Source organism: Rosa chinensis, chromosome 7 (genome assembly GCF_002994745.2).
Source record: "Rosa chinensis cultivar Old Blush chromosome 7, RchiOBHm-V2, whole genome shotgun sequence".
NCBI lineage: Eukaryota > Viridiplantae > Streptophyta > Magnoliopsida > Rosales > Rosaceae > Rosa > Rosa chinensis.
This window is the reverse complement of record NC_037094.1, coordinates 13,085,538-13,099,292: the sequence shown is the minus strand read 5'-3', so window position 1 is coordinate 13,099,292 and position 13,755 is coordinate 13,085,538. Positions and strand designations below refer to the sequence as shown.

Here is a 13,755-nt window from a genome sequence, read left to right as displayed (position 1 = left end):
TTTGGTGGCACTGAAAGTAGGCTTCTGAGAAGACTAGGACTAGGAGTGTGATCATCGGTAAGAGAAAGAGAAGGAGAGGAGTTGCTCTTAGAGAGGTTGCTCTAGAGAGAACTTAGATCATCTTAGAGATGTTTTGATGTTGTGAATGTGTGTTTGTGATGAATTTGTAACCTCTATTTATAGGCTACCATGCGAAAGCAGTTGGCATTAAACAAATGATAGTGGAGCATTAATTGGAGATAAGAAATGATGAATTTTGGAGATAAGGAAGCACTTTCGGCTGCTTTATTCCTTCAATTATATCTCCATCAAGAATTCAGATTTTGACCGTGACTTCTTCATAACAAATGTTCCTCTATGAGTGTAGCTCATCCTGGTAAAATTTCAGAGCTTTTGGTATAGTTTTTGGGCCAGAAACGCTGCTGGACCTCTTACAGGTCCAGTTTTCCAGTTTTGCTTCTGTAGAAAATTGGGCTGATTGTTTGAAGGCTTTCCACTTGATACTAGATCTTGCACTCTTCATAAGAAATTATCCTTGGGATGTCTAGTATTAATCTGGAAAGTTTCAACTTATTTGGATCTTGTTTGGTTAGTCTTCCACCCCTCTTTCCTTGTTTAGCTCGGTTTCTCCTAGCAGAAGTAAGAAAATGTGCTAAAGTTGACTTTTCATTTCCATGTTTCCATCATTTCCTTTTCTTACAGCTCGCATAATTCTCCATAGTAGGCTTTATTTAGCCTCTAAATAATATATTTCGAACTTGTCGACAATATATAGCTTGAGCCACTGACATTGGCTCAATTTCTCCAACACATGCCTTGTCAGGCCAAAATGCTCATTTTGGGTCCAAACACGAGGCTTGAGAACACGCGCGTGTTGATGCAGGCATGTTGGAGCAGCAGCAGCAGTAGCAATACAGTAGCAGCAATAAAACAGCAACAGCAGCAGCAACAATAAAATAGTAGCAGTAGCAAAAACAGCAGCAGCAGCAGCAAAAACAGCACAGCAGCGGTAGAAAACAGCAACAGTAGTAGTAGGAAACAGAACAACATCACGCAAAGGCGGCAGGCAACGGAAGTGCACGGTATGGCTAGCTAGGGCTAGGAACTTGCGGCAGTTTGTGGTTAGAGTTTGCTAAGGCTTGTGCGGCAGTTTTTTTTTTTTTTTTTGGTGAGGAGAGTTTTAGGGTTAGGGCTCGTGCTGATAACGTGTTGTAGAAAAATATGATTCGAGAGAAATTGTGTGTTATATTATTTATAATAGAAGCCCTTTATATAAGGATTTACAAAGTACGTACAAGGCATACAAATCATACGAACCCCTTCACTAACATACTCTAGTGTAGAATTCCAGCCGCAGTGAGTCCAAAAGGCTCCGACTGCTGGATGTGCCAGAACTGCTTTCTGGGGTGCCCATTTCACAATGTGGCACTTCCCTTTCAAAGTTTCGAGAAACTTATCAGGCAACGCTTCAAGCCATTTCGAACCCTGAAAAAACTCGGATCGGACCACTCACAAAAACGGTTGGTTGCTATTAGCTAGACCCCAAGCTAGCTCCAAAAATTGCTCCACTTATTGTAGCAAGGCTCCCAAACCCAACATAGATAATAGAGTTTGGTGCTTGGGTGTTGAGCCATGAAATACTACTCTGGTCTTGTGGTAAGTTGATCGAGCTACCTGGCCCTGAAGAACTAGTTGTAGGGAAAGGCTTGTGAAATGGACCTACTCCAAAAATTGGAGCGGATAGTTCATCAAAAAGTCTGATAAGCGCATGTCCTTCAATATCTTCAAAAGTTTTAATAATGAATCCATGTGAAGAATTTGCTTCATTTGTCAGGCGACTGGCGGTCATTTGAAAAAATTGTTCTGGATTGAAACAGCCAAGGAAGAAGCACTCCCAGTCCTTAGCAGAAGCCTTGGTAGCTTGAAACTCTCAGCAAGAGATTGAGTGAAGTAAAAGCGAGATTTGGTGATCAAACAAGCAACGAGCTCTTTTGAAACATCAGATAGCAAACTAATCAAGCATTCCTTGAATGGTTCAGCACATTTCTGCTCTAGAAGAGACATAAGATGGGCAATGTCCTTTGTGGAGACCTCACTCTCCGACAAGCCTTCATCAATCAACTGAAAGGTTAAGTGCGGCTAGCTTGAAGCTAGGGTTGAGTTTGTTGAAGTGGGTGGGGACCATGGTTATGGAGAAGCCTTTGAAGTGTAGAAGGTTGGCTAGCTCCAGCATCGGGATTATATGGCCTTGAAGAGGTACTGGGTAGAGTATCAATCTCCTACCCTTGCTTTGCTCATTGCAACTGAATTTAGAGCTCGAAGATGATGCAGCTTAAGTCTTTTTCAATATAACTAATGTGAGGCTCTTCCTCAATGCTCTCCGTGTGTGTGTGTGTGTGTGTGTGTGTGTGTGTGTGTGTGTGTGTGTGTGTGTATTGAGGCTCTTCTTCAATGCTGCTCAAGTGTATATATATGTGTGGTCGTTAAGGCATTGATAACTGTCTTAAAAGCTAGTACGGTTTAGGGTAGACAAATTCAATTCGTCCATTGGTTTAAGCGAGTTAAAGATAATCAATTTAGCTGAAATTTTGCAAAAATGATATATACATTAGTACCTAAAAACTGAACGGTCCATGTGTGGATATGAGACCGAAAAATGACCATAAACTTCAACCTCACTCGTTAATTTCAAAGTGAGGCATATATATAGACACACACTCGCGCGCGCGCATGAACATTTACTATATACTAAACGGCCTGAACGGCCTGCACTATTCATTTTACTGTTCATCTTGGGGGTGGGAAATGACGTTTTTGCCCTCTGTTTTCCCTCAACTTACGGCTCTGCCATTGTCCTATTATACATACATCTAACTGACGCTTTTGCCCCTATGTTTCTCCTTAATTTGGCTCTGTTTGCTTGCTGCACGAAGAGAGAGATCAAGAAGGATCGAGAGAGCCAGACAGGTCAAGAAGGATCGAGAGCGTGCAGGTGTGTTTCTTTGCTTTCCGGAGAGAGAGAGAGAGAGAGAGAGAGAGAGAGAGAGAGAGAGAGAGAGGAGTTATTCAGGATCGAGAGTGCAGGTTTGTTTCTAGAGAAAGCATAGTCGAAACACAGAGAGAGAGAGCGCGCGCGAAAGAGAGTGGTGATTCCGTTTTGCTGTGAGGAGGAAGAAGATATGCGTCTTGGATAGGTCTGCCGTTTCCCTTTTGGGTTGGTTCTTGATTGCTGTCTTTGGTTTATAGTTTTGAGTGGTCTGTTTTTTCCCGTGGTTGGTTTTTAATTGAATTGGGTTTCGATTTTGTAGGGGTATTGTTCGGTTTTGCTGTGAGAAGGAGGAGGATCTGCGTTTTGGATAACTCTGTCGGGTACCTTTTGGGTTGGGTTTTTGATTTGTTACGTTGGCTATGATTGGTTTTCAATTGACTTCAGTTTCAATTTTGTAGGGGTATTGTTTGTGCTTCAGTTTATTTCAGTGATTGATTGGAGGAGGTTCAAGGTGAGGCCTTTTTTTTTTTTTTTTTGGGTAAATTGTGAAGAGTTTTTGTTCTAAATTCAGTATTGTCTGTTTACTTCTTCCATTTTCAATAAGTGCTGAAGTAAATAAATGAAAAGAGGAGGAGGTTAGGGATAGCTGCCAGAGAACGAATGATTGTTATGGATATGGGTTTCGTTGGGGGAGTAAGGATTGGAGGTTTCGAAATGTGGGTTTTGAAGTACGATTCGAGTTGTCTGATTCGAAATTGAAAAACCCAATCAAAAATTCAATTGGTGGGTATTTGAAATTTGGATTGCGAATGCTCTTTTTTTTTGTTCAGATTCATGGCAGCTAATTATTAGCTGTTAGAGATGAATTTTAGCCCTGGATAAAGGCTTGAAAGAGCTTGGCTTTATGTTTGATGAGAGCTCATAAAACCTTTTTTCGTTTGGGATTTTGTTGAAACAGAAGAAAAGAAAAGAAGAACAAGAGGAAGAAGAAAAGGAAGAAGAAGAGGGAAATCGAGTAAATTGATCATCCCAGGTACTTTTTCTGTGAATTGTTGCCCAGTATATGTCAGTTAAAACAAGTTGCCAGCTTTTGCTTATTTGTAATACTATTTACCATATCTGAAAGGCACTTCTGACAGGCATAGTTAATCTCATGCATATCTGTAGGATAATTTTTTGCATATACTATACAACGATGCATAATTTTGATTTGAGCTAAACTGGAGCATAATTTTTTGCATAGTTAATCAACGATGCATAATTTTTGCATAGTTAATCAACGTAAGATAATTCTTCAGTTAATCTCATGCATAATTCTGGTGGTTAGTAGGTTATTGTGAGATAAATCATGCATTCCTGCATCTTACTTGCGAGGGCGCTTCTGTCTGGATAAATCAACAAAACTATATACTAAATGTCCTATACTGTTCATTTCACTGTTCATACCAGCAGTGGAATGGCAGTTTTGCCCTCGAGCTGTATTTTTTTTTTTTGTAATAAACATATTCCAGTTTATTGTTTTGTCATCTCTCACCGATCATGGGTTTGTTGCGTGGCTTCCAGAGAACTCATTGTGGAAGAGAGAGAGAAAGAGAGCCAGAGAGACGAAGAAGACCTGCGTTTTGGAGGAAGACCTGCATCCGTCTGGGTTTGTTTTGAGATCGATCTCAATTATTTAGGGATTGCTGATGGGTTTTCCATTCAATCGAGAGCACCTGGTACTCTTTCTTCAATCTTTGATCCTCCAAAATTTCTATTTGTTTTAGAATTGAAATCAATCTCTATTTGATGTTTGATTCTGGGTTCAATTATTTAGGATTCTTCTTTTCTTCTGGGTTCAATCGATGTGATCGCTTTCCTTAAAAAGATTGTGGGAATTGATCATGGGCAATTGGGCAAATAACATGGCAGAGCTAATAGTTTTGTTGGTTTGATAGTTATCGTGCCTTGAACCATATTTAGCAGAGGATTCTGAGTAAGTGGGAATTAGTAAGAGAAGGGTGTGCCCTTGACCCTAGATATTCTAGCTAAAAATGGTTAGCAGAGGGGAAAAAAATAAAATCGTGAAACTCTTTTGACTTAGTTTTCTGTCACAAACATACCTTTTGGTAAATCCAGCGAAACAGCTAAAGCATTAACAGTATTACAGATACGAAAATAATGGGAAAAATTTAGTAATTTCTTATCTCAATAAGGGGATGTCAGTTAGTTTAAACAGTATCACTGAAAATTGCTATAGCCAACCTGCAAAGTTATCCATTCAGTCATCATATGTGAATATATTTGTAACGATCAATTGATAGAAAATTGAAATTTGATTGTCAGATTTTATTTTACACAACTCATGGAATTTGTGACTGAAAATAATCGTGCTAAACCGACCAGGTGAACACTGAATGAATCAAATATTTCTACATGTCTGACCTTTGATATCAGAACTAACTCTCCATTATCTCTAAAAATCATTTTCAGATCTCTAAAAATCAATTCATCTGAAATTAATTTTCCATAATTTGCAGTTTTTGTAAAGCCTCAAGCACTGCAATAGAAAAGAGAAGAAGGCAAATCAGTTTCGTCTCCAATTTCACAGGTGAAACTTCAATTTTTACTTTGTGCCTTTTCTTATCTAAATATATTGCTCGCTTTCAAATATCATAAAGTAATTAGTCCTGTGTTCAGTGGATTGACAGGCCACAAATGTGATCATTTTTTGCAATGCTCTGTATATACAAATACTATGGTTGTTATGGCTATTTATCATTTTGTGTTTTTTGGTAATATTAATGGTCCTTGAAAATTTCTGTTAACATTGTATATGTTTTACACAACGCACGGTACTCTTTTCATTTTATAAACATTTCTTGAATAAGTACTTTTCCATATTGTTTGTTTTCCAATAGTCTACTAATGTTAGTCCAACAATCTCTCCTTTTATTATACATCTATACTTCTATAGCCTCTTATTTACTGTTCTTCATTAAAAAAATTAAAACTGCAGCTGTTCTTTATGCATGTTCGTTTATCTACCTTGAAAATGAAATAGGATAAGATCTGTGAACCACAGCTTGGTGTAGAAGTTGCATTAGGGTTTTATGATTTTATAGTTGTTTTGTCTTGCTTTTGCAGACTTTATGCAAAAAAGTATTGGTGCCGTTTATCTGCTGCTGTTCTATCTGTTAGTATTATCTTGGTTTCCCATTGTCATCCAGGTATAAACTAAAAAGTTTTATCACAGTGTTTGTTTATTGACTTTATGGTGTCTACAACTTCAACTGTTGTTATTTTATGTTTGCATGCGGACTTTGGAACCAGTTTGCAGTCAGATTCCTTGAATCTTTTGGATACTGGTATAGATTCTTTGAAAACTGTGAATCATCTATAAATTCCTGTGTTTTATTTAGATTTCTGCATTTGGAATTTATCCATGATCAATATTTTGTAACTGCGGCATTTATTAATCGTATTGGGTTTGCTTAGGCTTTCAGAAATAGGGTAGGTTCAGAGTTTACATTGGTTTTTGTTCTTTCGTGATGATATATAGTGAATTATACCTGGTGAATGATCATTTTAAAATTTAGTGATGGCTTCAGACATTGCAAAAACAAAAGGCAAAAGATATTCGCAAGTAACCTATAGACGGCTCTTTATTTCTTCTATTTTGATTTATCATTTGAAATTTGAATGAATTTCTTATGTTTTCTCTTCCATCTTCTTTATTATAATTATATCTGGATTGTGTCAATTGGTTCAACAATAATTATTGACGGTAATGCCTAATAACTCTTTTAAGGAAAACTGTGGAACAAGTGGTTGATTATCTAATGGGTGATCTAAGCACAAGAGTGTTCTGTTGGGTAAGCACTTCTATATGTTCCCTTTGTTTTGTGTTTTGCCTTCAACACTGCTGGAGTTTGTGTGCATCATCTAGCTCTTTCTGGTGTACAAATTGTTACAGCATTTTGGAGTCAACCTTCTTGCTTGGTCATATCGTTAGTAAATGTTTGGAATGATCTGCCAGAAGAAATTTAGGGCTTGACAGAGTCTAAAAGCCATGAGAGAAGATGGTGTGTACACAAAAGATATGGGGGGTTTTCAATCCATTCCATACGAGTTTCTAAAATTTTGATTTGTTTTAGTTTTTCCCCGTTCTCTTAATTTTACTAAAACCTGTCTTCATTTGATTGTGTACAGCTCCTTGCTTTCTCTAGCTCACGCCTACTTAACAGTAATCGACTCAGAATAGTTCTTGGTTCGAAAATTATTTTAACTTTTTCTTCATTTTGGCTTATGGTATACTATCGGAATTGGTCTACAACTCATTTGTAAATATTCTTCTGATATTTGCTGTTCTTTGGTTTATGGTGCTGCTTTGTGCACTTATTCATTTCGTTTTTTTGTCAAGTGGGCTCATTTGGTTTTGTTTATTGAGGCTTACCTGACATAGGTTACTGGGTCTGTTCTGTGTAGGTGGTGAAGGTGCAATACTGACCGCACTGTGTTGCATTTGGGTCTCCATCTAAAGAGACTCAAAGAGGATCTACATTGAAGGATTTTATAAAAATTGGTTGCAGGTATAACTCTTTTGTGATGCTCTTAGATATTCATTTAATTAGGTGTTGTCTTTTCCAGTTCCGAAATTGGTATTAGATATCCATGTACAATTCTATTTTAATCCTCAATAATGATTTGGAGGCTCTTCATTGATTTTGGAACTTAGTATTTCTGCAATGTATTACTCATAGTGGAGTGGTTCAAGATATTTCAACTTAAAACAAACAGCACCATGCTCCAAAAAAAAAAAAATTAACTGATAAATCTCAATTTTCTGCATTTTGAGATCTGTATCTACGTCTTTTAGATATATTTGTTTGTTATGTCTATTTATTTTGTAAAAGTTTATGATTTGTTTTAACCTAAAAGTTTATTCCTTTGTTCTTTTAGATATATTCTTTTTTTCTATCTGTCGCTACCATTTCATAGTTAACTTGGCTATGAAATTTGAAGGTTCATTAGTTTCTATGTTATACAGATTTGAGACATGCAAGCACTTTAAGTTTGAAATCATTATACTGTGATAATGCTTGATTCTAAAGTGACAATGCTGATTTCAATTTTATATCGGTTGAGTCATTGTGAAATCCATTTTATGGATCATTTGAGCGTTTCAATTAGTTAAACACATAAATCATTGATTACGAAGGAGAAAAAACATAGGCACTTCGATGAACATGAAAAACAACTCTTCTGCTTCCACTGAAAGCCTCAATTCCAATTTCTCTACCATTTCATGCTGGCAACATTTAGCCATTTCATGGCATTTCATTGAAACAACTCTAAATGTTTACATTTGCAAAACCTCAGTCTACATTTGCATCCTATTTCAACTTGATTTACTTCCTTTCTAAACGTTAACAGTACTTTTGTTGTAGTACAAACTTCTAACCCTATTCTGTGTGGTTTAAAGTGATAGGGAAACAAAACATGGAACAACATCATCATCATCAGCAGCACCAACATCAGCAACCAAAAAACAATCATGCAAACAAAGAAGTGACTGAACATGGATGACCACCCTGTGCAGGTGTAACGTTTGCTAGGCTAACCTATTTCATGCAGTTGCAGTTGCAACTACAACAGCCACACTTTTTGTATGACTGCATTCACCCAATTGATTGGACTACTTTGTACAGCTGCAACCAGACAAAACACTCTTTTGGACAAACTCCAATATTGTTCATTCATATCCATCGTTATTATAAATTCTTATATACAACAAATCCCGCAGCAAAGCGCGGGTACAATTTCTAGTACATACTGAATCCGCTGATTTTTCCCCTTTTTCTTCTATATATAGGCAGGTGTAACCGAATCAGAGAGGATCATTTTGTGCTATTAATTAAAGAAAAAACACAGCCCGCACGAATCACATGATTTTATTATAATGTGTTAGTATCTCCGAATTTTCGACTAGTTTACTGATTCATGATTATTACGGCAGGCCCTGCCATATCCCGGTTGCAGCAGCGATAGTGTTTCCTTTTGGATATTTACATGTGTCCCTAATTTTCTAAAATTGAGCTTTTGTTTCATTAAGTTAACAGCACAATTTAAAATGAATTCCTTTAATCCTCTTTTAAAATGAAAAAAATAAGGATGACAGCACACTGGTTTTAAAGTCTTCTGTCACACACGCATTGACGCATAGATATAACTGCGTACTGCATATAAACTTTAACCATATCATCAAGATAAACCATTCCATGATTATAAATCTCAAAAACTCGCTACTCATAGACTTAAACCCTGAGCCCTTAACAAACTCAAATTCCTTTTGCACTTCAATGGTTACTATGATCAACACAAAAGCACCAAGAGAACAAAGTTTATACACAACAGGATGCAACACTTGATGTTCCATTGAAAGTGTCACCTTTCTACAAGAAAACTTGACAGAAAGGCTGCAATTGCCTCAACTGCAAGATCTTCAGCTTGGTCTTGCGTTAACCCAGTGGTTTGCAGCTGCTTCTTTCCAATCTTGAAGGAGTGGTCGCCACCATCAATCACATGCAAACCACTAAGACATTTTATCTTCTTGCGAGTAACTTCTAGGTTTTCCAATGGACAAAGTGCATCTTTACTACCCTGAATGAACATCATTGCAGTATGCAATACAGAGAAGTGTCAGAGATAAGAAGCACCAGAAGATATTAAACATGTATAAGAAAGATAACTGTTATAAGACTTAATTCAGGTTCAGCAATCATATATAAGAGAGATGTTGAACATATCGTTTTGATCATTCTATTTAAAGTGATGCAAGTGAACAATTAGATAGGAAAGAAAAGGCAGACTAGAAATTTTTTTTTGAGTTGAATGGTGTTAGACTTTATTGAGGCAGACTAGAAATAGCACAGGCATTAACCAAAAAACAAAAGACAAAATAGCAGATTCTGGTGAAACAATTACCTGGACAAACATTACAGGAATTGAAAGTCGCAACAGAGTTTCATCTCTCAGTGCCCCATTAATACCCTGAAATTTAAGGCTCCAAGCTCAGACACAATCAGTGGCATATTTGCATAGTTGGGTGGGGGAGAGTGGAAAAGGGATGACATATGGCAATAGGTCAAAAGATTAACCGCTAAGGGTCCAAAGAATGCAGAATTTCAATTTCAAGGGCACAGAAAATTTTGTCAACTACTTTCACTTGACAATTTTATACCAATAACCAAAACGAAAGAAGAAGAAGAAAAGTATATATTGTACAGAAAATGTGATGCAGGTATAACATCATAACACCTAACCTTTAGTGGGTACCCTAAGCAAACAATTGCTGAAGCATGAATATCTTCCTTGCAAGCTACCATGCAGCTGACTCTACAAACCAATGAAGTACAGAGATCAACAAAGCACATAATGATAAGTAGTTCAGAATACAGCAAGCACTAATTACTTCTCTACTATCGCAATATTGCACATGCATGCTCCATCAGTATCAAGGATCCACAATGTGTACAATACCAAGTAATGACTAATGACCACATTATGGGTTTTTGTTTGTACACAAATTCCTCCATAGGAGACTAGAAAACAAAAACTCGTCTGCACACTAATACATTCCTCAATTATTGGTAGATTATTAAAAGGAAACTCAATTATGTAAAAGATGCATCCACAAGTACAACACTTCCGGAATATCACTATTCTTGGCTATATAATTTCATCCTGTGCTGACTTCCAAGCAAATTTTTGTTTTTCAATAGAATCCAAATTAAATTGTTAGCAAGGGGTGGATTACAGTTTTTAGGCCAATAAAGCGTACGCCTCAGATTACATCTTCATCAGTTCTCCTACACTTTCTAGTAATAGCATTTCAGGCTACAGCAAGTAATCAACTAATCATGTAGCAGAAAAGTCAGACAATTGTAACCTTGAACCCATAGATTTTCCAGCCAAAATCAATGGATGACCTGGGTACTTTTCAACAGTTTTCTTCACAAAATCAGCGTGAAAATCGACCAACTTTTCAGCCTTCGGAGGGGCTCTCTTTTTCCCACCAGACATGTCTGCCATCAATTCAAGGTCAAGATTTTACAACACAACTAACCAAGCCCATGAACAACCCAGAGCACCATATAGCCAGTAAAAGTTGATTATAACAAAATTACAAGTAAAACTCACATGGGTAATCAAAGGCAACAACTTCAACAGCATTTAGTGCTTTTCCCAACATATCCTTCCATCTAAAAATAAAACCAAAATCCCCAAAAAGCTTCAAACTTTAGTCTCAACATTTCAACAGACAGCTTCAAACTTGACTTAAATCATTTCTTTGCTGATATTTCAAAAGAAGAGAAGATGACCTGATCATCCAATCAGAAGAAGAGGGAGCACCGGCGCCGTGAGCAAAGACCACCACAGGGGATGATTTCTCCGGCGATGTTGCTGCCGTTTCATTTCTATCGTCATCCTTACGCCTGCGTTTTGGACTTGGTGGTGAAGCCATCCCTAGGCAAGCAAAAGCCCCTTTGAAATTTGCAGAAACGATGAAAGCTTTGAAATGATTCTGGGTTTTTAATCTCAGCGAAACCCTAAATTTGAGACTGGAATCGATCTTCGCGCCAAAGTTCCAGCAAGGCAGTAACTTGGCAGCACCCTAGCGCCAAAGTGGGTTGGCAACAAAATTGGGCTGTTGGGCTTGAGCAAACCCAATTTTGGGCTTCTGCCAAGCATAGTAGATCTGTAGGAGGGTTTCGATTTAGAGGACAAAATTATAGATGTGATCAAATATAATATAGAGCATTTTCTACAAGTCATAAGTTTCCGTAATTTAGCTCTTTGTGAAAAATTCTACAGTGCACCTGATAGTTGATATTAGGGCTGCCATTTGGTTTGGTAAATACCGAACCGACCGAATACCGACCGAATATTTGAGGTTTGGTAAACCGAATCTTGGTAACCGAAATCGAAATAACCGAAATCGAAAAATACCGAAAAAGTTGGTTTGGTTTTGGTAAATACCGAATTTACCGAAATGCTAGGGTTATATATATATATATATATATATATATATATATATATATATATATATAATTATGTAGTCATTTATTTTAATATGTATGAATATGATACATTGATATGGAAGATATATTTAATTTGACAAAGTATGTATTTAGTTTTATAATGAAAGATTGTAATCTGTTTTGTGATATTTTAATATCATATGAGTTTTAATTTTAATAAACTACATTTCTTAATAAGATTTTTAATTTTTTAGTTAATTGAAATTAAATCATATACATTTTATTTATATTTTTAATTGATTTGGACGTTTATATCATTTTAAGTTACTGTGTTTCTAAGGGTAACAAAACTGCAATGATTTTTCTCCCCCAAATTTTCTACCCAGGTAAACGTATATTGATCTCATGAGAGGGTAGGGGTGAACCTTGTCCTTGGTAGGATTTGTGATAGATTGACTACTGATATTTTAGTTGTAAAGGTAATAACGCCATTACAATTGACCATGTAGATCGAGGTTAATACGAAGATGAAATCGGCTTATATTTTTACCATAGGCGTATCTTATCCCATTCTTTATATCCACCAGTCGGTTATCCAATGTATTGATTTTTTCACTTGTTGGTTTTGATAGGTATACATTTCTACATAACCGATGAATATGGTAGACAACACTAGTAGACATATAAACATTTCGTGCGAGCTGATAAATAAAAAAAGTCTGATGGTAAATATGACTTCATCCACGTATTCATAGCATAGTAATAGACATGATATGAAATAATCGGTCTCGTTTGTCGTCGTTTCGGTCTCGGTCAATGCAGTCAATCTTCTTTTATAGTCATTTACCAAAATATCCTTTTCGCAAATTTGGCCTTAATAATTCTTTCTCAAATCCGATTTTTGTGCCCTTTGAAACCACAGGCTCATACAGACGAGCTCCATCTACCAATGTGAAAAGTTGCAACTCAAAATCTTGTTTCAGTGTGGTTACCCTTTAAGAACTCTAATTAATAACTATATGGACAAAAACGACTATTGTTAGTGATCATATGGATTGAAGTCGAAATGAGGACGAAAATGATCAAATTTTTAACTATATGTTTAAAATATTTAATCATCAAATCCAATCAACGTAGGAAATTAGCATAAATTAGCATTTTTAACTCTATATAGAAGACTAAATTAGCATTTTTGTACCTTGGAGGTAGCTTTTGTTTATATCAGAAAGAACCAGGGATGCTCATATTTAGAAAGAACTTAGTATCCTCATTTCAGCAGCAGAAGCTGATCCTTTTGTATTTTGGAAAGTAGAGTTGCACAAAGATCTCTAGCTATGTATTTAAGGACAATATCTTTTGTATATGTTAGTTATGAGACTCTAGATATAAGAGTGTTATTCAGTTTCGGTAAAGTCGTATTGTTTGATTCTAATTTATATTTTGAAAATATATTTGTTGTAAAGTTTGGTAATACCGAAAACCGAAATACCGAATTTGGTAAAAATAATTAATAACCGAAAGTTTTGGTTGGTAATTGGTAAGTCAATTTCAAAACCGAAAGCTTTGGTTTTGAAGTTGGTAATGCCCATAACCGATTCGAACCGACCGAGTGGCAGGCCTAGTTGATATGGAGTATCTCCATGTCATATGACATTATTTTACAATTTTTTTGTTTTTTTTATTCAAATAAGACTTCATTCATACGATGAATAAATACATCATTTGCATCCATAAACTCCTTGT

The 13,755-nt window shown here is 36.4% G+C and overlaps 1 protein-coding gene and 1 long non-coding RNA gene across 12 annotated transcripts; one reads left to right on the top strand and one right to left on the bottom strand.

Annotated features, from left to right (window-relative positions):
- The first annotated feature begins 2,913 nt into the window (after positions 1–2,913).
- On the top strand, positions 2,914–8,824 carry LOC112180073. 11 transcript variants are annotated; one of them, XR_005803068.1, is made up of 13 exons: positions 2,914–3,194; positions 3,309–3,369; positions 3,448–3,500; positions 3,948–4,022; positions 4,553–4,707; positions 5,509–5,579; positions 6,116–6,198; positions 6,302–6,336; positions 6,780–6,843; positions 6,945–7,053; positions 7,181–7,238; positions 7,457–7,560; positions 8,454–8,824. It is a non-coding gene; the product is annotated as an uncharacterized LOC112180073 (long non-coding RNA). The 11 variants fall into 11 exon arrangements; XR_005803067.1 differs by having other exon boundaries at positions 6,945–7,238; XR_005803070.1 differs by lacking the exons at positions 6,945–7,053; positions 7,181–7,238 and adding an exon at positions 5,315–5,374.
- Positions 8,825–9,197: 373 nt separating this feature from the next.
- On the bottom strand, positions 9,198–11,643 carry LOC112179326 (KAT8 regulatory NSL complex subunit 3). Its single transcript, XM_024317721.2, has 6 exons — positions 11,353–11,643; positions 11,171–11,232; positions 10,920–11,055; positions 10,294–10,366; positions 9,956–10,021; positions 9,198–9,631 (listed from the first exon to the last, which is right to left on the bottom strand). The coding sequence occupies exons 1-6, from the start codon at positions 11,493–11,495 to the stop codon at positions 9,416–9,418; spliced, it is 696 nt and encodes a 231-aa protein (XP_024173489.1). The 5' UTR covers positions 11,496–11,643; the 3' UTR covers positions 9,198–9,415.
- Positions 11,644–13,755: the final 2,112 nt, after the last annotated feature.